General features: G+C 34.8%; 1 protein-coding gene across 2 annotated transcripts in view; it reads right to left on the reverse strand.

The window, feature by feature from the left end:
- LOC114240622 (sodium-independent sulfate anion transporter) overlaps nt 1-24,277 on the reverse strand; it is a 43,105-nt gene extending 18,828 nt beyond the window's left edge. The window contains exons 1-6 of one of the 2 annotated variants that reach the window (XM_028171239.2): nt 24,053-24,277; nt 10,483-10,692; nt 9,817-10,012; nt 2,555-2,694; nt 799-879; nt 295-458 (exon numbers count right to left, since the gene is read on the reverse strand). In XM_028171239.2, coding sequence (XP_028027040.2) covers nt 295-458; nt 799-879; nt 2,555-2,694; nt 9,817-10,012; nt 10,483-10,683 — 782 coding nt within the window. In that variant the 5' untranslated portion in view covers nt 10,684-10,692; nt 24,053-24,277. Of the gene's footprint in view, nt 1-294; nt 459-798; nt 880-2,554; nt 2,695-9,816; nt 10,013-10,482; nt 10,693-22,396; nt 22,553-24,052 lie in introns of those variants that run through there. The other variant, XM_028171238.2, reaches the window with a different exon arrangement.
- Between the last annotated feature and the right edge of the window lie 2,117 nt (nt 24,278-26,394).

Raw genomic sequence — 26,394 nt, forward strand, 5'->3', positions numbered from 1 at the left:
GTGCATTCGCACTTAAGTTCAAAGAAAATCTTATAAACTTTATCTTCATGTTGTAAAACTCCAATAATGTTTATTATTTGCAATTTGCTAATTATTTTTCATTCTTATATAGAATGAGACCAAACAGCGGCCGATATATTTTTTTCTAAATGATTTTGTACCAAATACAACATTACGCTAATTGAACAAAAATGGAACGCACTCTCGTTTTTTGGATTTTTGGGTCAGAGCCGCCGATCTACCCTGCGCTAATTACGGAATGTCCTAATTCTTGTCGAAAATAAATGAACTTACTTAACTTTTCCGGTCAGCTTGAACGGAGTCAATTGATATTGTTTCAGTATAAAAGCCGCTACGGAGCACACAACAACAATGACTGCATTTCTGGAAGTCGACAGAAGCCATAGTGTTTTCTTCAAGCCCTTTCTGCTGGGTGATAAATTTATATCTTTTATTTTCTGAAACAAAAAAACATTAATTACTACTACACCGCTAATTCTAAATAATTTTCGGCATTCAACCGTGTCAATGGTTTTAATTTAAAACATTGTAAAAAAAATCTACTATGGCGCGTAAATAATTGAAATATTGCAGTAAGTAGGTCACTAGGCAAAAATGACATTTTTCATCCTTACTTTTAGTGTTCTAAAAATTAATTAATCACATAATCCAATACTAATACTTTTTTACTTATCATTAATATTTTATAAATATATTATATGAAGATAATTTATTTAAATTTCAGTAAGTGAGAGTACCTACAATGCATTAGAGTTTAATAATTCAATATATACTTACTCTCATTAAAAGCAGAATGACTATGCACGAAATACCCAGCGTGCTGTCCTCAACTCTAGCTTTGGGTATATTTGTAATAACCTAAAAAAAATAGAAAAAAAAGTCCTTTAAGATTGATGTTTTTACGTCCACTATTTTATAAATAAAGGAACCTTTTTTGTGTTGAAACTATCTTGGGGATTATTTAAACGTTAACTCAGTAAAAACTTATAATGACATCTCTAGTTATTTTGTCGAGTATCAAAAATAGGAGCATATCATATGGCGTCACAATTATTAAATCAGCGTGCGACAGAGATAACACGATATGCCACTAAGCTACTATTCGACCTTAAATTTTTAATTTTAGGATTTATTTCAAGTTCGTGAAAAGTAACCTTTTTGAATGGTGGTTTGAATCGGAATGGTTCCTATCGTCGCAGTATCGGATGGTATCTTGGTACAAAAGTTCCTAACCACTACCGACAACTAATGTAACATGTGTGCTTAGTGAGATTTTGTTAACGTTCTAGATAGCGTAAAAGTTAACTCAAATTTGAATGCAGTTGGAACAGCGCCCCTAGCGGCAAACGTTCTGTAACCTGTAATCATCGTGTAATTTGAAAAAACACACACATGTAATTCCAAACACACACACAAGTCGCGCGCACGCATTCAACACGAGTCAGCGCAGTTACAATTAGTCACTTTTGTATTACAGATACACAACACTTATTCAGATATCCTTGTGGAAAACTTATAAAACCGATCATGGAGCCGTTCGAATGGTATTTGCGCAACAACGGAATTAATTAATTATTAAAGCGAATTAGAAACGGCGATTAGTATTTAATGGTCTAGTTCAGAACTTACCTACCAAAGCATTTGTAGTAGTGACGATTTGTCGAATACTATTTACATACAAATTGAAGATATGTTTTTTAAACAATAACGAGACGGATTTTTGTATATTTAACATGAGATGTTTGCATTTTTTCTTTACTTTACTTCTTACTTTTCTTGTTTTTATTTATTTAGGTTTTTTTTGCTAAGAAATCCGTCACAAAAGAGAGTTCTTTAAAATCTCTCTGAATACTGTAGCAGAAGATAGCTATCCGAATTTATTAGTGGTAAGGTCCACATTATGAGATGAGTCCCAATTTAAAGGGTGGAACAGGCACTATAGAAAACCATTTAATACTCCGACCTCATTTCTTAAGATGAGATGTCCAGTCCAGTAACCTTTTTTTTCTCCTACCTATGCTGATAGCCTTGAGAGGCTATTTCAGCTTCTCCTTGACGTGTAGGTGAGCTCTCGGGGCTCAAACCAGGAGGCGTTGCTAACACTGGCCCTAGCAAGAGCAGTGCTTCGCAGAATCTACCACCGGATCGGAAACGCGACCCACTGAGAAGATCCGGCGAGAAACTCAGTGGGCTGTGTCTATGGGTTGATTTACTCGTCGAGCCCTTCGTCGTAAGCGTCGGGTTCGGCGAAGATGGTGACCGGTGCTTGAGGTACCTAAAAGCACCGGTAATGGATCAGTAGAATCCGTAATGACGTGTTTAGAGCGACGTCGACTGTTTACCATTCGGTCAACAGGATCGGGTATTGTCCAGTAATCAATTAATAACATGTTCCTGTCCATCTAAAACAAAATAAGAAACGACAATTTCCCATTTTCCTCATTTTGATCGTATGCCTATCTGGGTAGTAAATAATGTCGTTAGGCGCCCATGCTATATACAATGTTTTAAAAAAACACCAACAAATCCTTACCTTCTTCAAAGTATCCAAAAACCCACCAGACTCAAATTGTAGGCCCAGTAATCCTTTAAGTTGCGACACGGCTATTATCACGGATGTGGCTGATGTGAAACCGACGGTTACAGGCACCGATATGAAATCAATGAGGACGCCTGTGAGGATCGAAAATAAGCGATTATTTGAGCGTGTTTAAACCCTGAATGATCCGAAATCCTGCTTATATTTACAGCAGAGTAGTCGCGCGCAGGGCCTTATGGTTTTCAATACAAAATATCGCAGCACCGATGCAGTACTTAGCGTCTCTGTTGAAGATATTGTGTGTTGTTGTTCGTTATTGGTGATAAAAACAAAGGCTTATTGAAATAGAATGTAATCACATTATCGAAGTTAGGATTATTGTAACAGCTTTTTTTTATTGCTTAGATGGGTGGACGAGCTCACAGCCTACCTGGTGTTAAGTGGTTACTGGAGCCCATAGACATCTACAACATAAATGCGCCACCCACCTTGAGATTTAAGTTCTAAGGTCTCGGTATAGTTACAACAGCTGTCCCACCCTTCAAACTAAAACGCATTACTGCTTCACGGCAGAAATAGCCAGGATGGTGGTACCTACCCGCGCGGACTCATAAGAGGTCCTACCACCAGTAAAAATTATTTAGCTTATTTTGGTCTGATGGTATATACCAAGTGAAACCATCTTGTTGAGTTCGATATCTGATCTTATAACACTATACTTAAAAATACAAATTACCGTCACCGTTTATGTGTGAAATGAGAAAGTTCGACTCAAATTTCTTTTTAAACGTTGTTTAAACGTTGTAACGTATAGAAAGTCGGTTCCGCAGATCATAATCACCACAACGTGGGTTCAGACATAAAGTCTAAGTCTAAAATATTTTTTTATTTTACAAATTTACTACTAATTTATTAACGCAATTTATATCCAAACATTTACGCAAAATATTATTTTAATAACCTAAAAGTACATATTATTATCCGCGACACGCTTCGTCAGATTACAGAAATAGAGTTATCAGCTACAAGTGTCATCATAGTCAAGTCTAAAATATGGAGGATAGAAGTAAGGAGCACCATTTCGGTGTATTAAAAAGTATCCGCTTAAAGGGAGCAAGGAAGAATGGCGCTATAATAGCAAGTTGTCAAAATAAAAAAAAGCTGCATTATAGACTACCACAATTCACCTAAACCCAGCACACTTTACTCTATTTAAAACTGCTATAGTCATATCATTTTCACTTACTACACTAATGTATCTAGCGGTGCACTAGTGTTCGAATCCCACAGGCGGGTACTAATTTTTCTAATGAAATACGTACTTGACAAATGTTCACGATTGACTTCCACTGTGAAGGAATAACATCGTGTAATAAAAATCAAACCCGCAAAATTATAATTTGCGTAATTACTGGTGGTAGGACTATTTGTGAGTACGCACGGGTAGGTTTTTTTTTTTTTTTTTTGCCCTTATAGGCAGACGATCATACGGCCCACCTGATGGTGAGTGGTTACCGTAGCCCGCCAAGCCGCTGCCTACCGCTAAAACCACCGCCCTGCCTATTTCCGCCGTGAAGCAGTAATGCGTTTCGGTTTGAAGGGCGGGACAGCCGTTGTAACTATACTGAGACCTTATAACTTATATCTCAAGGTGGGTGGCGCATTTACATTATAGATGTCTATGGGCTCCAGTAACCACTTAACTCCAGGTGGGCTGTGAGCTCGTCCATCCAGCAATAAAAAAAATAAAAAACTTGTCCCATATACAAGATGGTACTCCTTACCTCTACCGTCCATAGTATAAAGTGTGTCTAAAGTCAACATTTTATATATACTACAAATAATGTCCAAACCGGAATGAATGTGTGCTTTGCGAAACGAAACACAACGGAGCGTTTACCTATCTGTAAAATATTACAAAGCCTAAATACAATTTGTTTACACTAATTGGAATTATTAACTAATCAAATTTTATGATGGTGTAAGGATAATTTCACACGGTGCTGATAATTCAAATAGTGGAGAAGCGGTTCTACACGATACACGAAAGAGATTGGAGTATCTAATTACACATCACATTAAAAATAGCATAGGTGCTATTTACTGTTGGTTATTGGGTGTCTTGTCAACTCCTACGGTAGATACAACCGCTCTGCATATTAGAATAACTAATTATATTTGAATTTTCCATTTTTAAATGGTGTTTTAAACTGTTTGCGAAATTATAAATTAAATATAATTTTCGAAGTTGTCGGTTACAATATTCGAATCCTAACAATCTCACTGGAAAGAATGACTATAGCGAATTGTGACGTAGTTAATGTTAGGAGGCAGCATCTAGTGTTTTTGTCTATCGCACTTGAAATAATTTAATTTGAGTTTATTTATTTATTTATAACTTCTTATATTAGAAAGTATAAAGGCGGACTTAATGCCACAGGCATTCTCTAACAGTCTACCTTAGGGGAGTGCAGAGATGAAGCTTGGTAGGTAGGTGTAGTGTGAAGGTGATATTACTTAAACATATGTGTATATATAACATACATAATATTTATACATATGAATATCATAAATATATACATATAAAAACATATATAAACAAATATTATCAATTATTTAATGTATTTCTATCAAACTAGAGCGTTTCCACAATTGTCTAACACGAAAATAACTTGCACTATTGTTTTGGGGTTCAATTTCAGATATAATTTATTTAGTAGTATAAACTATGTAGATATGAATGTTATTTTTCGATATAATTTATTTAGTAGTATAAACTATGTAGATATGAATGTTATTTTTCTATAAAACTGAATAAGTCTACACTATTTGTGAACGACTTAAAGTGAGTCTTTCATTTTTGTGTATCCCACATACGTCGATTACTAGGATGATGGCGTCTACGGCCAAATTATCAATGTATCTCATATAGAAAGGGAAATATTTGGATATCTGTAGAGAACACACCAACAACCAAATCAAAACCTATATTTTTATTGCAGTCGATTGGTGGCTGAACTTTTACCTAATCCATAGCCACAACCGAGTTTCTCGCTGGATTTTCTCAGTGAGTCGCGATTCCGATCCGGTGGTAGATTTTGTGAAGCACTGCTCTTGCTAGAGCTAGTGTTAGCAAACTCTCTCTCACTAAGCCTGTGAGCTCTATATACATAAAAATGAATTGCTGTTCGTTAGTCTCGCTAAAACTCGAGAACGGCTAGACCGATTTGGCTAATTTTGGTCTTGAATTATTCGTAGAAGTCCAGGAAAGGTTTAAAAGGTGAGAAAATATAAAAAAGCTCGGAATAATATAAAAACAAACAATTTTGTTTTTCCTTTGATGTGTCTTTTATTTATTGATTGAGGCACTACGAAGTCTGCCGGGTCAGCTAGTACCGAACAAAAAAGGGCGTTTAACGCCAACTTGGCATTAAGTAATTACCAATGCCCAAAGTGGTATCACAACGTGGATACTGCCCGTCAGAAGCTTACCCTTCAACGCATTCACAGATGAGCAAGACTACGGTACTCTTTGCAGGCTTTTAATATTCTTCACTAACAAGCTAGTACGTATATCTGATGAATGTCCGTAAAATTTGTGTCTGTGGATATTAAAAAGCAACATGACATCGATTACTTCATAAATTTGTGACCCCGAAGCCCACGAGAGAGTGAACGTTGCCTGATTTTATTGTATTCATACATCGTATTACGTATATGGGCCGTTTCAATTAAATGATAACAAAGGGGAAATTATTGGGATCGGCTAGCGTTGATACGAAAGTAATGAAAATTTAATTTAAATTTCACATGTTACGTAGGCATTTTATTATAGACGATGAACAATTTACTTTGTTTATATTTAAGCGTGATTTATTAGGCCAAGGCTCAAGGTTCGTTGGATTATGAACATTCATTATTCAACTAAAGAAGGCACGTGTGCGGTACACGATATTTATGGTAAATGATTACATGAAAATATGATTAGAATGCGTTCACAACAAAAGCATCGAAAAATTATCATCGATATTTAAAAAATGCTAAATTTTCGAAAAATATTGCATTTACGAACTTTTTTTAAAAATCTAATAAGAATGTTTGGGTGGTTGGACTCAAATATGACTTTTCTTTATATTTTTAGACATTCAAAGTATCACATTAGATCGATGAAAAAGCTTCGGTAAAATCTCTTTGGTTGTACTGTTGGTATTGATACTGTTATTAAATAGATAGCGTTTTGATAACAGAAAAATAAAAAATAAAAACGGTAACCTGCCATTTATGTTTTTCTGTCTGCTAAAATGAGTGAATCGAATGATAAAATTCAATACGTTTTGATGTTCTAATACAAAAGAAAAAATGCGACACAAGAAGCAAAAAGAATCTGTGATGTTTATGTACTTAACGCATTGTCAGTAAGATTAGCATAAAATTAATTCAAGTGTTTTTAGTTCGGAGATTTTGATCACATAGCATTAGAGCTTGATAAAGAATATGCATCTTCTAAAAAGTGGGCCAAAATAAAATTATTATTATATACGGTATCACCGAATATTAGACCACGAAAGAGTATTGGCCTTTTTAAAAATCTGGATTTATGGCCTCGGATATTTGGTTACAACACGAGCTCACTGAAAAAGACCTAAGTAATCTAGGAATCATTTACGATTCTCTATTGAAACCTAATTAAATCGAATCGTTTATTAAAAAGTTACTAGCGAAACGCGGTTAACTAGCAATAATCACGGTGGGATTGGTAGAGCATCGTTTGTTGTAAGTTTTTACCGCCAGATGAAATAATCGATTCGGATCTGTATTGCTTACAGTTGAAGATACTCCAATAAAGAAAAAGAGAAAAAACTGCCGGAACTTATCAATAGATAGAATGTGGTTTTCCATCACGATAACACACTTTAGCTACCAGAAAATATTGAGCGTGGTTTTTTTTTTATTGCCCTTGTATACGGCCCACCTGATGGTGAGTGGTTACCGTCGCCCATGGACTTCAGCAATGACAGGGGCAGAGCCAAGCCACTGTCTACCGCTTAATACTCTCCACAAGCCTCGTTTGAAGAAGGACATAGGAGATAGAAGGACATATGTCATAGCGCTTGGGAAACATCATGGAAGGGAGCTCATTCCATAGCCGGATGGTACGTGGCAAAAAAGACCTCTGGAAACGCACTGTGGATGACCGCAGTGGCTCCAGGTAATGATGGTGTTAATGCATCTATCGTTGAGAGCGGATCTTGCACCTTCAAATTCTCACTTGTCTCTTTAGAATTATTGTATTTAGATAGTACTAGCTGTACCCGTCCGCTTCGCTGGGCATTTAAAATTAACATTATTATTTCTCACCCCCACAAAGATTCTCATCATTAACGCCCCCGCAACTGGTGTACGGAGTCCAACACTGATATAAATATTAGTCTATCCATTAAGTACATGTATTTTCTACGTGGATACCAAGTTTCAAGTCAATCGGATGCATGGTTCAGTAGTTATAACGGAACATCCGTAATAACCACTGTAGATTTATATATTAGTATAGATTAGATTAACATCAAGATAGCAATGCCTAAGCTACTTGTCGTAGTTCTGGTTCAGAAATCCAACATTTCTACATCAATGGCATTATGCCACTACCTACAGAATTGCTAGAAACTATCGACCAAATGGTCCATTTATTTATAACCAAATGACTTGAATTTGTATATAAAATACGAAAAAACTTTTTTCCCTACCTATTATTACTTCGGAGTGGTTTTCTCTTTCGTAGCGCTTATTACAACAAAGCGACCTTGTACCAAAGAGGAAGTTATTATAATACAGTGCTATTGTATTTGATAGGTACTGTAATTGGCATATAAGGCAGAAATTGTTGTGTTTAAAAAAAACAACCTTCAAGGCAATACTAAAATGTAAAAACAGTAGATTTATGAAAAGAATGTGTGTTTTGGATACGAAGACAACAGTTGGTAGTATACTATTAACATTCTTTTACCGCAACACATATTTCGCCACCTTACCACATAATGTTGTGTAAATTTTAAATGTCTTTACTGAAAAAACAGCTGTATTTCTTAAATTAAAATAATCATTTCACCACCAGTTTTATATGATAATTAAGGTGTTTTGATAACAACTTTGTATCTACCAATTACCCATTAGTTGATTTTAATCGACTAGTCATCGAAGGATTGATAGATTGACATTAATAGTTAAATAGTTCATATTAGATTTTTAATAAATACTAGCTGACCGGGCAGACTTCGTAGTGCCTCAATCGATAAATAAACGATCTAAACTTTTGTATAAAATAAACTTAAAACAAACAAAAGGATCCGTCCGACGGGGGACACATCAAAGAACAAACAAAATTGTTATTTTTATTTAATTCCGAGCATTTTCATATTTATCTAATCCTTTTAAACCTTCTCTGGACTTCGACAAATAATTCAAGACCAAAATTAGCCAAATCAGTCCAGCCGTTCTCGAGTTTTAGCGAGACTAACGAACAGCAATTCATTTTTATAATATAATATATAGATTAAGTCGTACTTATACGATAGTCATTTCGATGGCAACCTTAAGTTTTTTTCCTAAGTTAATGTTATGTTAAGGTTTATGGAAGAGTTATCGAATATACGAATCTAACCATTTTAATAGATGCATACTATTCAAGCACGTCACGATGCGCTTCTGTCCGCAGAATTCTCATATCTTAATCTTTTAAAGTGAATATTGTCACGATGCTTTTATTCTTAATTGTAATCCGTCCAACTAATCCGCCACCTGAAGAGTGCATGGACCGTGAGGACTTTAGCACGAGATATTGGCATCACAAGATTTTACTTCCTTTTAAAAATCGGCCAAAATAAAAGTTAACATGATATGACAGAGCAGGTCATCCGGTTTTGTCATTGTTTTTTGATGTGGTAAACAAACAACCACGTGATCTAAACTCAAGTAGATTTACATGTTTTCTTAATGATATACACAGGAAGACATAATCATAACTGTAATGGCAAAAAACTGTCACCAAAGCTTATAGGCACCGAATGAATACAGTTTTTGACGTTTAGACATTAGATCCAAGTTCTAATTGTTATTTTTATAAGCTCAACAAAGTTGCCAGTATCTGTCAATGACTACATAATATAAATTTAGTTTTATATTGCTCGTGTATTCGTGTATATATGTAATAGTGAAGATTATAGTGTTTACTGTGTAGGTGTATGCATTTCTAAGCTTACCCAAATGCAATATTCCCATAGCCAACTGCACCACTCCGGATAAAAAACAGAGCAGTATAGCGTAGTCTGTATTCCTTCCTAGTATCTGCTGATGCGTCATGAGAGCCAATAGAGCTGTTGGGCCCAGAGTGATGTCTTTGCATGATCCAAATATGATGTATATAAAGCAGCCCACGAATGACGAATAGAGACCGTACTGAAAACAAATGCGGTAAGAAAAATGTGACATCCGTGATTAAAGCATGCGTTACGCCTACGAGTTGCTTAAGGATTCACAAGCCAATCACTACGCAAGTTACATTACAGAATGAGAGAGTTTGTATGTTGAAATTGGTACACACGGGTTTAGGTGATTGTCGGAGTCCATGGGACGCATGATGTTGAATTCTCAAAGTTACTGTATAACGGCTGTCCCATTGGGACCAAACCCCTAGCTGCATAGAAATAGGCAGTGATATCTACTCATTCGGGCATTCAATACACCCAATAGTCAGTAGTGCGAACTCTTAGGAGAAAAAATCTATTATTTAAATAAAATATTTCCTAAATTACTACAATTTAGAAAAATGGAAGTGCCATATTGAATTTTCAGTGGGATCATAGGTTGACTATTAAGGCACTTGAGTCAGTAATGTTGCTATTTCATAATAATTATGTAGATTTTACCTGTGGTTCTAACCCGGCCAACGTGGCGTACGCTAAAGCCTGGGGAATGACTGTCAGTCCGACTGTGATCCCGGCTATCAAATCTGCAACGGCTTTACTTGAGTTGTACTCTGGGAGCCATTTTGAAATTGGAAGCCTTTTGTGCATTAACCTCTTGAATTTCGATTGCTTTTTGGAGCGATGTTTCGACGGAGACGACATATTTGCACCCTGATGACAATACACAATTCCTAAAGAGCGCTTATAAGTTGATAAGCGTGCTAATTCGTGAACGCAACGAAGGTTATAAGGTAGACAAACTTCTCTGTGAATATTTTTCTATTAATAAGATAATATCACCCTTTACACGATATTAGTACACACAACATTTACATTTTTTTAAAATATAATTGTGGTTCAACATAATATAAAGAAAAATCATGCCCTAAAGGACAAAACGTCCGGTGCATTCGTGTCGAGCGATGCAACCACAGATCATAGAAACACATGATCTCTGGATGCAATGATGTTTGAATCCGGGTACCAATTTCAGCAGGCGGGTACCAATTTCTCTATTGAAATACGTCCTTAACAAATTTTCACGATTGACTTCCATAGTGAAGCAATAACATCGTGTAATAAAAATCAAACCCGCAAAATTATAATTTGCGTAATAGCTGGTAGTAGAAACTTCTTGTGAGCCAGCACGGGTAGGTACCACCACCCTGTCTATTTCTGCCGCGAAGAAAAAAAAAGAAAATTGTATTTAGTATGACCTTATTGTTACTATTTTAAAGAAGTTCTTTGACTTTTTTCCTTCATACAATGTATGCGTAATTAAGACGTTAATTCGCAATGTTACTGACTGCTATTTGAAGAATACAAAACAACTACACGTTAGATAAAGTTTTACGATACACTTTTAGACGAAGTTGAAATGGAAAAGTCATGACTTCTTGTATTTAATTGGTTTGAATTGTATTTTTATCGCAACTAAAAGGGGTATTCTTTTTGAATGTCTGTTGGTATTGTCTACTAATTCCGTGGTGTTATCTTTTGATGTATATAGTACATATAAATACACGTGTGTATGTTCATATTCTCTATAGACTACGAAACGGCTGGACCAATTTCGAAAAAAAAAAATTTCTCTAAATGATAATATGATAAAATTTTCATTGTCTCCACCTTATCACACTATGTGGGGTCGGCACAGCGCATTTTTCTATTCCATTCTCTTTTATCAGCTGTCATCTCAACACTCACTCCTCACTCTCTCATATCATCATTCACACACTCCATCCATGTATTCTTCGGTCTCGGTACAAAATGCAATATATAAAATGTATCGCTTTAGGTTTTCGTAATTATATTATTATTGTTAATCATGCATCGAACAGATAAAATATCAGAATTAATGTTAAAATATTTAAAAAAAAAAACTATGAATAAGAAGGTATTATTTTTACTAGGTGGGTACGAGCTCACAATCCACCTGATCTTAAATGGTTACCATAGCTCAACGACAATTTGAATGGCGCCACACACCACTTTGGGACCTGAGTTCCAAGTATTAATTATTATATCTATTACACTACACAGTACAATTGAGACTTCGACCTCATGTGTCAAGGTGGGTGGCGGCATTCATGTTGTGATGTCTATGGGCTCCGGTAACCACTTAACATCCGGTGGGCTGTGAGTTCGTCCACCTATCTATGCAATAAATAAATAAAATAAAAACGCTCGTATTAAGTTTGAGTTTCACTCATCTATGCAGTGAAAACAATTTAACAAAAACTTCTTCACATGTTGTGTGTTCAAATGCCTTTATTATATTATAACTTAACTTAATATAATACTAAATATGAGTACGTAAAAGTTCTATATAGCAGACACATAAATGAGCAAAACATTTAACTCAAATAACTCTTTTACTCGAGAATTTTACTTGAGTTCGCATTTGAAAATGTTTGTGAAACTTAGATCGCTCCGAAATAAATGAAGGTCTTTTGAAAACAAATTAATAGTTAATCAAGAACATGAAATATAGTTTAGTTGTAAAAGTTTCCAGATAGATAGCTTCGATTTCTAACTAACTATCGTTATTGATCTTCAATATGTAACGCTAACTTATATTTATACTTTATTTTGAAGATACAATGATACTACATTTAGAGCCACAGACTATCAGACAGAAATAAAGCTCACTAAATTTGTTGATTTTAATCTATACTAATCTATACTAATATTATAAAGAGGAAAGATTTGTTTGTTTGTTTGTTTCGAATAGGCTCCGAAACTACTGGACCGATTTGAAAAATTCTTTTTCCATTAGAAGCCGACATTGTCCCTGATGAACATAGGCTACTTTTTTTATTTTTTTTATTTGGTTTCATGTGTGTTTTAATGTTTCCGAAGCGAAGCGAGGGCGGGTCGCTATTTATTATAAAAGTTATTTCACGTTTACTTGTTTAATGGAACTGAGACAAAATAGCAAGTTATATAGAGGCCTCTCACCTCCCTACCCTCTATGTAGTCCTAAAGGGATATTAGGATAGTTGATTTAATTTAAGATCCTTTGTGTGGTACATTTCCAATTTCCTAACAAAGGTCGGCCATTTCGATATGACCAACGCAAAACAAAAATAAAAAGCCGTTTCAGATTTTATTATACACATTATTTTGTATTCGATAGGGCCAAACATAATCAAAGTTGAATATTATTTGTATACATACATAATTTTTAGGTATTCATTAATTCAAAAGACATCTAAAGTATATAAAAAAAAATAGATTTAATAAAAATTTAATCAGACTATAACGATAAACGAGAACAACATAAAACTAAGTTGGATGTTACAAGTCAGAGAGAGATACGCGAACCGACATACGAAAGAAACAGATCAATTACTGCCAATTCATCTCTTCGGCAGTGGATGTTTGAAGAAAATTACCTATTAAGGAAAAATATGGTTCAGATGGAAGTCGTTGGTCATGTTCTGCGGTCCGGTTCCGTGTTAATTTGCGATGGAATGTTGCGTACGCTACTAATAAACCCACCCCGAACAATGAAACAGGGAACCTTTGTTGCCAAAACCAGGTGCGTCTAACCAATTATTTGCCAAGATTGGATTGAAGATTTCCATTAACTCTCGGTGTTATATTTGGACACCATTATATCTTACTATTACTAATGTAGGGAACGGAATATAAACGTCACTGATTATTAGCGGAGGTAGTATTCTGTTTACTGTTATTAAAAATATGAGCAATAAATTATTATAGTTCTTGACCGTACTATTTCGTTTTCCATATATGAACTATTAATACAATTAGTCGTCGTCGTGGCCTAAAGGATAAGACGTTCGCTGCATTCGTGTTCAGCGATGCACCGGTGTTCGAATCTCAGGCGGGTACCAATTTTTCTAATGAAATACGTACTCAACAAATGTCACGATTGACTTCCACGATGATGGAATAACATCGTGTAATAAAAATCGAGCCTTCAAATTTATAATTTGCGTAATTACTGGTGGTAGGAGCTCTTGTGAGTTCGCGCGGGTAACTACCACCATCCTGCCTATTTTTTGTCGTGAAGCAGTAATGCGTTTCGGCTTGAAGGGCGGGGTAGCCGTTGTAACCATACTTGAGACCTTAGAACTTATATCTCAAGGTGTGTGGCGCATTTACGTTGTAGATGTCTAAGGGCTCCAGTAACCACTTAATACCAGATGGGCTGTGAGCTCGTCCACCCATCTAAGCAATAAAAAAAACACTAATATACACAAAAGATCTTAATTTATATGTTTCACTTACTGTATAGAACTTTACTTCCTAGTTTTTTTAAACCCTACAATCGTACCCATTTAATTAATATAGGTAGTACGAAGCTATGCCATTCGAATGAATTTTTTTGGTGTAAAAAAACAGTTCTTGTAAGCAAACTAAAATATAACAAATTAATAATTTAACCAAATTTTGATTAATATGCATGCTTTGCTTATAGATATGTACTAGGAAATGCTTTTTTTTACGAAAGTGGTGTAAAGTTTCCCAGTTCCATAAATCAGCAATATCTAACTGATAAAGGCCGAAAATAGGGTATTACGATAGGCAGGATCCTCGGCGATGTGGCGGTTCAAAACGACCGTTGGAATCAACTATCACTCACTAAACGCCTATCTGGGATCCAGTAATAATCCGCCATCCCAAGACAGTGATCTATCATTTTGAGGGTTGGCCACGCAATTCCTAGATCAATCAGTCGACCTCTATGTCCCCTGTCAAGTTATCAGTCAGTGTCGGGATGTAAAGAATGCAGAGATAACCGCACGCTTGATTTGTGTTCAACGAATGTTTTATGAATTTAAATTTTAGCGGTATTTTCAATCGTAATAACAATTATGTATCTCCGTTTGGAACATACTTATAATAACGTTTACTATAGCTATAAACCATCCGGCCTATTAATATAGGGTGGGACAGCCGTTATATATCATAATACAATTAAGATTGGTTGGGGCAGCCGTTGTAACTATACTGAGACCTTTAGAACTTGTATCTCAAGGTGAGTGGCGGAATTTACGTTGTAGATGTTTATGGGCTCCAGTAATCACTTAACACCAGATGGGCTGTGAGCTCGTCCATACATTTAAAAAAAAACGACCTCAAACTTCAAGGTGGTTGAGGGCATTCACAGCATCACACTATTTGGGTCTTGAGTTCACGTACCGTGTTATGTAATAAAAAAAAGAAACTTTTCATTGTTGTTATACAGGACGATGACAAGTATCCAACATTATTTTCTTATGATTAGTATTCATCGTCGATTTGAATTGCTTTTTGAATGCAAATTGCAAAATATATAGTCAGTAACTATCAAATAGCTTTATGTAATAACGGTATAGTGCTTTATAATTCGTGTATCAGTGGGAAGTACGAATCAAGGGTAAGACCATTTTCGTGATAATCTTCGCATTAAATGTATTCTCATACTGCAAATCGAATCAAAAAGTATAACTCTAATTTGTTTATATAGTTATACAAAATATGCCCTACTAATGTCTGTCTGATAAGGCTGATACGTTATTTTTTTAGCAGATGTTTTTTTCACTGACTTAACCTACCCCAGGGTTGTTTTATGTCAATCGTATGACGTATATTTCGAGCATATTTGACTTAAACTCATGCAAGCATCACAAAAAAATTACCTACCTCTTTGTTACAATATGCCTGAATACTAAACATTAACAGCATTAAAATTAGAAAGCAATAGCGTTGCGTCAGACCTTGAAGTACATAATTAAAGCACTAAGTTTTGAAGGGAGATAATTTTAGAAGCGTAATCTGTTACGTTTAAATAAATTACAAGTTATAAAGGGAGGTGATAAAGTTTTTGTGAAAAATCGCTAGAAATGTCAGTCTGTCGATTACGAGACATCGATTTGTTTCGCACCCTTCGAGGTCAGCACGTAGATATCATTAATACAACCTCTCGACGTTGTTCCTACCTCTCAAACAAAAAAAAAATGGAGTTCTTCGATCGCCGGCGATCAAAAAGGTATTAAGGAATACAATTTTTATTGTTTATATTTACTGTGCAATCAATAACGAAATGTTAAAAGAGTTCAATGTAAAATTTATTTTTTAGCGTAATATTCTGTATTGTCATTTTCAATTCTTTGAAGTTCATTTAACAACAATGTGCTATTAAATTCTAGATACGTATCAAATAAACAAATAGCATAAACATAATATTTTTTTTATCATCATCAAATTATTTTTTGTCAGCTGAATAAAAATAAAAACTATCTACAATTTACCATTAATTTTATTACTATCGCAACTAATTTAATGAAATTTTTAAAAATTTAATTTGAAAAACTAACTTTTATTAAATAAATAAAACTACTTTTACGTTTAATCTCCCGATTATATTATTTCGGAGGTTTGGAATATTATACCTACAGTTTTCATACAGAACAGTCGCCTGTTACCACGACCATACCAAACCGTAAAAGTAGCTTTAATTATGTCTACGACAAGCAAAACACCTCAAAAAAAAATTAAGTTTGAATCAATTTGTTCGATCAATAAATTATGAGGTCCATTTTAGAACCTAGTGCGCAGGCAAACGGACGGATGACGTTCAGTAATTTAAAATCTGGTCGCGTAATCGTTCAACAGATGACTGTGCACATCTGCAAGGGCCTTACGAACTCTCCCTTTAACAAATTACTGGACCCGTGTTAGTTTAACGATTACAAGTCGCCGATTCATCAAGTACCGCTTTCGGGGGCACAACACGTACTTCTCCCATCTATTCTCCCCGTCGCGGAGCCGATCAGTCAGCGCTATCAGAAATCAAGTCCGGCAGCAGCGTTCTCTCTCTACTGAGCTGTAAAATTAATTTTCTACACTTGCTTGTACTTGGATACATCAATGACAAGTATAAAAATATTTCTTTTAAATAATAATTATTTTTTTAAACATATAAAAATACCTAATTTAAATCACTCTATAAGAAAATAAACATAAATGCCAAGTTTTTTTTTTTTCAAATGAGGCGGTATTTACTATAGTATAATATGTATTCCAATATTTACAAATAATATGTGATCACGAAAACTATGAAATACTCGTAACGTCGGAAATAATAAAATGCTAATAAGTAACCCGAGATTAAACCGTAAATACTGAACATACCTACTATATTTAATCACTTACGAACTATTACATGTTCATAATACATTATATGATAAATATCAGATTAATTACTGTAAAGTTTATACCTACTTCAAATTTTACAACTTTAAAAATGAAGTCGCTTCTGCGATGGCACGTTTTCAGGATCTATATTTCGAAATCTATAAATTGCACTAAGATATTGTTTTACTAGTATCAGAATTATATATTAGAAAAATTAAAATAAGTTCCATTACACAAAAGATCTTCGAAAGCCTATGTTCTGCTTATATTAAAAGTATAAAAAACAAGATACACAATAAACAGACAGCGTAAGCTTGAAATACTTTCATATACCTGCTGAGTCAGTCAGTACCTTCTCTAGAAGTATGGAACATATAAAGAATTTGCGCATAGATTTGACTTCGGTCGAAACTTATATTGGCGAACCCGTAAAACTAGCGTAGCTCTAGAAAATGGCTGGTGTTGTTCCTACAATATTACGAGAAAGATACAACTTTTAGATGTAATACTTGTACTTTTCTTATATGAACACCGAAAAATTCTTGTATCTGGACTTTGAAACTATATGGTTAGAGAGTATGTAAAAGACGATAAATAACGTATCTTGTTTTAGGAAAACGAGCACTGAACAATATTATGTATATCATCAGCTCAGCTAATGTCTTCTATTAAAATGTTAATGACATTTAAGACGCGGAATTAAATTTCACAACATTATTAAGACAAATTAATATTTAAGACAGAACTGGCATTTTAGTTTCAACTTAAATTTAACTTCATAGTCGTTTTTTTATTTCGTATGTTTTTAATATGAGTTGACCAATATTGATTAGGTTACGGACATTTTATCAGAAATTCATCGATAAGCAGAGCATCAAAGAACGAACAATAATAAATAATTGTACATGCATCCTCTTTTAAAATATTTCGCAAATCTATATTTTAAGTTCTAACCAGCTAGCTATCTTAGGTTTTTAGAACAGTTCCCTAAAACCCAGAATATTTTGCTATTAGGTAACCGTTATTAGGTTTTATCAAAATTGAACAATTATGCAAATTGATCTTGTAATATGTTTACCATATTTCCGTATACATGAAATATATTATTACATATAAGAAATATTGGTTGTCTCGTGAAAAAGGCTTCAGACATTTATCGCATAACAATGAGCTTTGTTCGATCTATGTACACAAAATAAGAAAAAATGTCTGAACTGTTCAGAAATATGTACATGTTTGTGACAAACGAAGAATCACAAACATGTGATATTATAATCTCGGTTGTATTATGTACTCGTGCTGAAAGCTTCACCGCCTCGCGGTTAAATAGGTCGGCTAGTGGTTCGCAGCCGCGTGGTACCGCTAGTATTTGCGCTAATTTATAAATTTAGCTAATCTCATTTTTATTATACGATTTTATTTATACCATATTGCCTCTTGTGTCTATATTGAGTAATCTTATCACTAAATAGCGGGTCTGTGAGCTCAATGACTCATAAACAACAATAAGAATATCCTTTTTTTTTTTATAAGCTGCCATTTCCTGCGTCGTCGTCATCAAACGTCAACTTCTTTTCGGATTCGTTGATTAATTTATATCGAAACAGCATTCCCGATCTTGCGGACAGAATGGAAAGCAGTCGACGTCTCCCAAAACACGTCATCTCGGATCCTCCCGATCCACTAACGGTGCTTCTAGGTACTTCAAGCACCGGTCACCGTTCTCGTCGAACCCGTCGCTTGCGACGAAGGGCTCGACGAGTAAATTAACTCTCAGACACAGCCCACTGAGTCTCTCGCCGGATCTTCTCAGTGGGTCGCGATTCCGATCCGGTGGTAGATTCCGCGAAGCACGACTCTTGCTAGGGTTCGTGTTAGCATCGTCGTCAGGTTTGAGCCCCGTGAGCTCACCTACTAGTTACGCTGGAATAGCCTCTCTAGGCTACCTAGCTTAGGTAGGAATAAAAAAAAAATCGAAATTGGCCGCAGTGTTAATTACTGTTTGGAGATGGTTTCAAGGTAATATATTGCGATAAATACATTTAAAAAATAGATTTCATAACATTGATTATTTTGATCACTTTTAAAATAATCGATAACCTATCTTGTATTTAAATTCGATTTATTTTAATTGATTTGTTAAAAAATTTAATACATTTCGGTAATGCACGTACACTTTTCGCTTTAATGAAAATATTTATATTTAGGTCAATGACAGACGTTATGTTTTGATTGATATTTTTATTATTCGGTTATATCTTCAAAACTTATTATTTCGATGTTCGTGTCCAATTAAAAATGTACATTAAAATTTAATTCATACATTTATGTATATATGTATATTATTTTTAATTGGATAAAGATCAATGTACGAATGGGAAAACAATATTGTGAAAGATACTGTTCACATATGTACACTGCCGGCCAAAATTTAAGAGCGCACTTAAACGTCATAATAAAAGAAATGCACATCTGCATATTCTATTATTAATATCGAATATTTAAAGAGGTAATTCTTTTGTTTACTTTCAAGTTATTGGACAATAAACATTTATTATTGTTTTCAAACACTTTTTTTTTCCTACATATGCTGATAGCCTTGAGAGGCTATTTCAGCTTCTCTATGAGGTGTAGGTGAGCTCACAGGGCTCAAGCCGGGAGTGTTGCTAACACTGGCCCTAGCAAGAGCAGTGCTTCGCAGAATCTAACATCTGATACGCAACGCAACCCACTGAGAAGATCCTGCGAGATCCTGCTATGGTAGGCAGCGGCTTGGCTCTGCCCCTGGCATTGCTGACGTCCATGAGCGACGGTGACCACTTACCATCAGGTGGGCCGTATGCTCGTCTGCCCACAAATGCAATAAAAAAAAACTCAGTAGACTGTGTCTATGGGTTAATTTACTCGTCGAGCTCTTCGTCGCAAGCCACGAGTTTGGCGAGGACGGTGACCGGTGCTTGAGGTACCTAAAAGCACCGTTAATGAATCAGGAGGATTCGTAATGAAGTGCGACGACGACTGTTTACCATTCGGTTCACAGGATCGAGTTTTATTGTTTATATGGGTGGACGAGCTCACAGCCCGCCTGGTGTTAAGTGGCTACTGTAGCCTATAGACATCTACAACGTAAAATGCGCCACCCACCTTGAGATATAAGTTCTAAGGTCTCAAGTATAGTTACAACGGCTGCCCCACCCTTCAAACCGAAACGAATTACTGCTTCACGGCAGAAATAGGCAGGGTGGTGGTACCTACTCGCCCGGACTCACAAGAGGTCCTACCACCAGTTAATAATTTACCATTTTATTGTGTCGTCTTTGTCTAACTGAAATTTAGTTTCCGCAAATGTGCAAATTGTAGTAAGTTTTGTCATTTAACTATTATATGTAATCCGTTATTATTATTTTCTTGCCTGCGCACCTGTGTTCCATTCGAAAACGACTGTTGTTTGAACAGGTGAAGAACTTATTTTCAAGTTCTCGAGGCCAATAAGATTACTCATTCATCTTAAGCTCCGTTTCTGTTGAATATTTCAGTTATCATATTTGTTTTTACGAACGTGATAAAAGCCTGCTCGGCCTCAAGAAGTGGTCCGTCCTCGCCGAACGGCTCGGCTAGTAAATTAACCCATAGACACAGACCACTGAGTTTCTCGCCATATCTTCTCAGTGGGTCGCGTTTCCGATCCGGTGGTAGATTCTGCGAAGCACTGCTCTTGCAAGGGACAGTGTTAGCAACACCTCCGGTTTGAGCCGCGAGAGCTCACTACACGCTAGGGTAAAGCTGAAATAGCCTCTCCAGGCTATCAGCTTAGGTAGGAATAAAAAGTAGTGTTAAATAATTTCCTTGACTTTTTTTTTGATAATGAGTGCTGTTGTATCAACCTCACCGAATATGTACTTTAAAAATGACGAAATATGTAATTTTTTGCACGACAATTTATAATAGTTACAATTTTTATAATTGATTTGTAAAGATAGATGGATGGACGAGCTCACAGCCCACCTGGTGTTAAGTGGTTACTGGAGCCCATAGACATCTACAACGTAAATACGCCACCCACCTCGAGATATAAGTTCTAAGGTCTCAGTATAGTAACAACGGCTACCCCACCCTTCGAACCGAAACACATTACTGCTTCACGGCGGAAATAGGCGGAGTGGTGGTACCTACCCGTGCGGACTCCCAAGAGGTCCTGCCACCAGTGATTACGCAAATTATAATTTTGCGGGTTTGGTTTTTATTACACAATGTTATTCCTTCACCGTGGAAGTCAATCGTGAACATTTTTGTTGAGTACGTATTTCATTAGAAAAATTGGTACCCGCCTGCTGGATTCGAACACCGGTGCATCGCTATATACGAATGCACCGGACGTTTTATCCTTTAGGCCACGACGACTTGTATTCGGTGAGCGGGCACACGACATTTTGAAACTAAGCTCAGGATCAAGGCAAAACAGGAAAATAAGTTTTTTAAGACGTCATAATAATATATACTTGTTCCATAATACTCGTCATACCTATGTGCATGGTAATGGAATAATAATAGACATACCTAATCTCTATTATTCCAAGCTTATATAAATTAATAACTGAAAGATGATTTCGATTTTATTTAGCGCTTGTTGAGATTAGCGTGCAAAAACGCAGCGTGTTAAGACTGTTAATAATTATACCGTATATTATAGTTACACGATATTTCGCTAGAGATATAATGATGTATATTTTTCAAACGTAACATAATCTAAGAAGCATTTCGTTCAGTCATTTAGTACTTCGGTTTTTGCGAATAACTTTAATTATAATACAAGTAAACTCTGAAGTATACAATTTCAAAGTAATAAATTTGAGGTAAAATGCGGCATAATAATATCCAGTGAAGCTTAATATCCTTTTTATTCGTAATTAAAAGTTCAATGACTCTTTAAATTACATAATAAAAATTAATACTTCCTTTAGAAAGAAGCCTGTTTATATTATATAAATTCCATTCACAGGTAGTAGTAGGCGTTGACATTTAAAAATAACAAAAACCATGACAAAATTCGAGTAGGTGACATAACATTTTGGAATCCTCAGTTCTTGCTTAAGGTCAATGAACTATGTGAAATGTTTAAATTCATTTCAAATTGGAAGTACATAATATAATTATAAAATTGACTCAAATGGCAAATTCGTCTACACAAAAAAATATTTTCGTGTCAATACAATAATGAACTTACCACAGATAACAAAAAAAATCACGATTTTTTTAATATACTTTTTTTTTTATTAAACCTTAAACAAGCGCCAACAACATTCGCGACCGTTAAGTAACTAGCGCGTAGTCGAATGTTGCGGCAACGAGCTGCGCCACGTGTGGTCATTCGCGATTATGTATTGCGAATTTGTACAATTTAATATCTCACATTTACCAAGCGTAGAATTATTATTCTTTGATAACTACATAAAATACTGCATGCAATAAGGTATTTCGTGCAACTTCAATTTGTCAGGCGTGATCGTACGAATGGCGATCTTAACGTGAGAATTCTAGGAGATATATTTTGTTGAATGCTGTTTAGAAACAGTGTACTATCATGTTGATGGCTTGGCCTTACATCTTTCAAGTGCAGTTGGAAGTAAACAATTTGGAAGAGCCAACACCATTGCTATAATCTAATATAACAGTTGCTGTTGGCAACACACGGTATTTTAGTAGGATGGCAGCACAAACATATTTAAGCTTTTGTTACAGAATTAGATACACTCACAGACAGAATTAGATACCACCAAAATCATTTTCATTCATTTGCATTCTGATCACCAGAAAAAACACAGCAAAAGTTGGACACTTGTGACATGGTGAAGATAAACCGTCACACACCAGATCAAAATACAGTTATCCCGATGTTTTAACTAGAGTAGTCCTGAACCTTTTTAAAGTGAGAATGATGTTTATTATGATTTTCCAGAATATTAGTATGCATGAGTATGTTCTTGAGTTTTATTAAATATTAAAAAAAAAACTACCTATCTCTTTGAGCTCTGCATATAGTATAATCATTTTAATAATAATAATAATAATAATAATAACTGGGAACAAATTACATGTGGTCATCCAACCCTAATTTAGGATTCCCTTATATACATACTTATATATATATATTTAAATATATATATAATACAAAGCCAGACAACGAGCATGCATTTATGTTCATCACACAATGTTTTCCAGATGTGGGAATCATACCTACTACCCTCGGTGTAACAGTCAGAGGCGTTAACTATTACATCTCTGAGTCAGTCAATTTTAACAGTTTAATAAATTTTATAAATAAACTGAATGACGGATGCTAAAATAAAAATAAAAATATTTTTTTGTTTTAATTTATTTATCGAAAATGATTGTTCTAGATAGCAAAACTCGAAACGGGGAGAAATAATTTCAAATTCAATGATTATAATCGTTAGATTCAGGTACATGGAAAAAAATTGGCTTGAAACATATTTTAAATAAAAGTTAGTTACTGTATTTTTTATTATAATATTCTTAAATTTATTAGATCCCTTTAATGTTTAAGAATATATTAAAGTATACTTTTTTTAATTATTGAAATAATGCAATTTTGAGGGAGGGTATTTGAATAATACTACTGGCTGTGCAGCCTAATTTTCAACAAAATCTATCTAATATAAATTTACTACTTTGTAGAAGATAAAACAAATTAAAGAATATGTAATAAAAATCGTTAAACATTTGTGTAATATCTGATTACTTTGTATCATAAAACAATGTTATTGAATAAAACGATAGAATACATATTTTATAATGCAGATTTCATAAAATTAAATTACATCCTATTGCGAAAACATTTAAAAAAACTAAAATTGCTTACCCAAATTAGATTCACATAATATGAATGAAAATAGATATGAAATTTCGATATTCAGTAAATTTCGCTCAGTGTATCATATTAACAGCATTCATAAGAGACACTAAAATTACAACTAGTACGTCTAGTACTTAATATGTAATCAGTGGTTTAAACACACTTTTCACAAAAAATTCAAACTGGAATGTAGACAGTAGAGTAGACACTTCCACGCATAAACATTCTTTTTTCACAGATAAAAAATAAATTTCACTGAGGAGTACTCTGTGCGATATATGATAACCCTTCAATTGTGTTTTTTTGGTTTTTGTTTGAGGTATACAAAAGAAATGTGTCCGACCCACGACTACTTTTGTACTTTACAGCCGAAATTTTGTATTTTGGGAGGAAAATCGATTTAATATATAAATAATCTCAATAAAAAGATTCAAACTCTTTGACTTTACCCGAGTAGCCGATATTTGACGATTTTGAGTAGTACCCGATATATGACGATTTTGCTCCATCTTCTCAAAATTGTACACTTTCTAGAACATTCGAACATTTCAACAGTTAAAAAGATACCATTATATTACATTATTTATAAAAAAATATATATATTACAGAGGACTCTCTGTGTTTTATGCATCCCTGAATTAAAATGATTTTAAGATGGCGCTACTGTAGCTAATTTACCAAATATGAAAAGAAGCGCTATTATATTAACAAAATTATTGATCAATAGCATGGAAATGGAACATTGGAAATGACAGCCTCCTTCTTAAAGTTCCATCAGAATTATTTACTTTTTATGTAATTATTTAATTACTTATGTACCTGTATTAAATTACGTTACCATTTTAACTTAGATGTTTAACTTCGACGCTTGAAAGGCAAACATGACTAAGCGACAATGCGTAAACTTTACAGTAGAGCAATTTAAAGTTGAAAAATTTGGAAAAAAAAATATTTTAACGAATCTAACAGTAGGATTGAAATTATTTTAATAGACTTATAAATAGTTTTTTTTTGCCCATCGAATATACTTAAAGGTTATTTGCTATCATTTGTGTATATAGCAGTTATTGTCGCTTATATATATTGTCCATAATTTGATAAACAGGTAAAATTATCTGAATTTTATATAAAAGGTTTCTCGTCACAAGTAAAATTATCTAAGCCAGAATTGAAAGATTTGGAGTAACATGTAAAACAATATGAGCTATCGTTGAAAGATTTTCAGTAACATGTAAAGTTAGACAAATTCGCACAGCTTACAGTTTCGTTTTGGATATATTGGACTAAAGTGATCCCATAGTTCACAACAAATCGAGTAAATGTATCTAAATACTATTCCATTTTTTTATGCATGTAGAAAGTGTAAAGAATTGAACTAAAATGTAATAAATTACTATGGTAAATCATGCAAAAGAGTGAGACGTTTATGAATAAACATTTATTGTAAGAAACAATAGGGATATATTTTTTTGTAACAAAATCACGCTATTACTGTTTTTTTTTTTAATTGCTTAGAGGTGTGGGTGACCTCACAGCCCACCTGGTGCTAAGTGGTTACTGGAGTCCATAGACATCTAGAACGTAAATGCGCCACCCACCTTGAGATATAAGTTCTAAGGTCTCAAGTATAGTTACAACGGCTGCCCCACCATTCAAACCGAAACACATTACTGCTTCACGGCAGAAATAGGCAGGGTGGTGGTACCTACCCGTGCAGACTCATAAGAGGTCCTACCACCAGTAATTATGCAAATTATAATTTTTGAGGGTTTTGATTTTTATTACACGATGTTATTCCTTCACCGTGGAAATCAATCGTGAACATTTGTTGAGTACGTATTTCATTAGAAAAATTGGTACCCGCCTGAGATTCGAACACCGGGTGCATCGCTCAACACGAATGCACCGGACGTCTTATCCCTTAGGCCACGACGACTTATGTATCAGCGTAACTTTAACTAGTAGGTGAGCTCACGGGACTCAAACCTGACGATATTGCTAACACTGGCCCTAGCAAGAGCAGTGCTTCGCAGAATCTACCATCGGATCGGAAACGCGACCCACTGAGAAGATCCGGCGAGAAACTCAGTGGGCTGTGTCTATGGGTTAATTTACTCGCCGAACCCTTCGTCGCGAACGACGGGTTCGACGAGAACGATGACCGGGGAAGTCAATCGTGAACATTTGTTAAGTACGTATTTCATTCCAAAAATTGGTACCCAACTGCGGGATTCGAACATCGTTGCATCGCTACATACGAATGCACCGGACGCCTTATCCTTTAGACCACGACGACTTTGTAAACTTTTGTTAAATCTTTTTACGGAATCTATAGTCGTTTCTTTGGC

This window comes from Bombyx mandarina, chromosome 17 (assembly GCF_030267445.1).
Source record: "Bombyx mandarina strain Sakado chromosome 17, ASM3026744v2".
Lineage (NCBI taxonomy): Eukaryota > Metazoa > Arthropoda > Insecta > Lepidoptera > Bombycidae > Bombyx > Bombyx mandarina.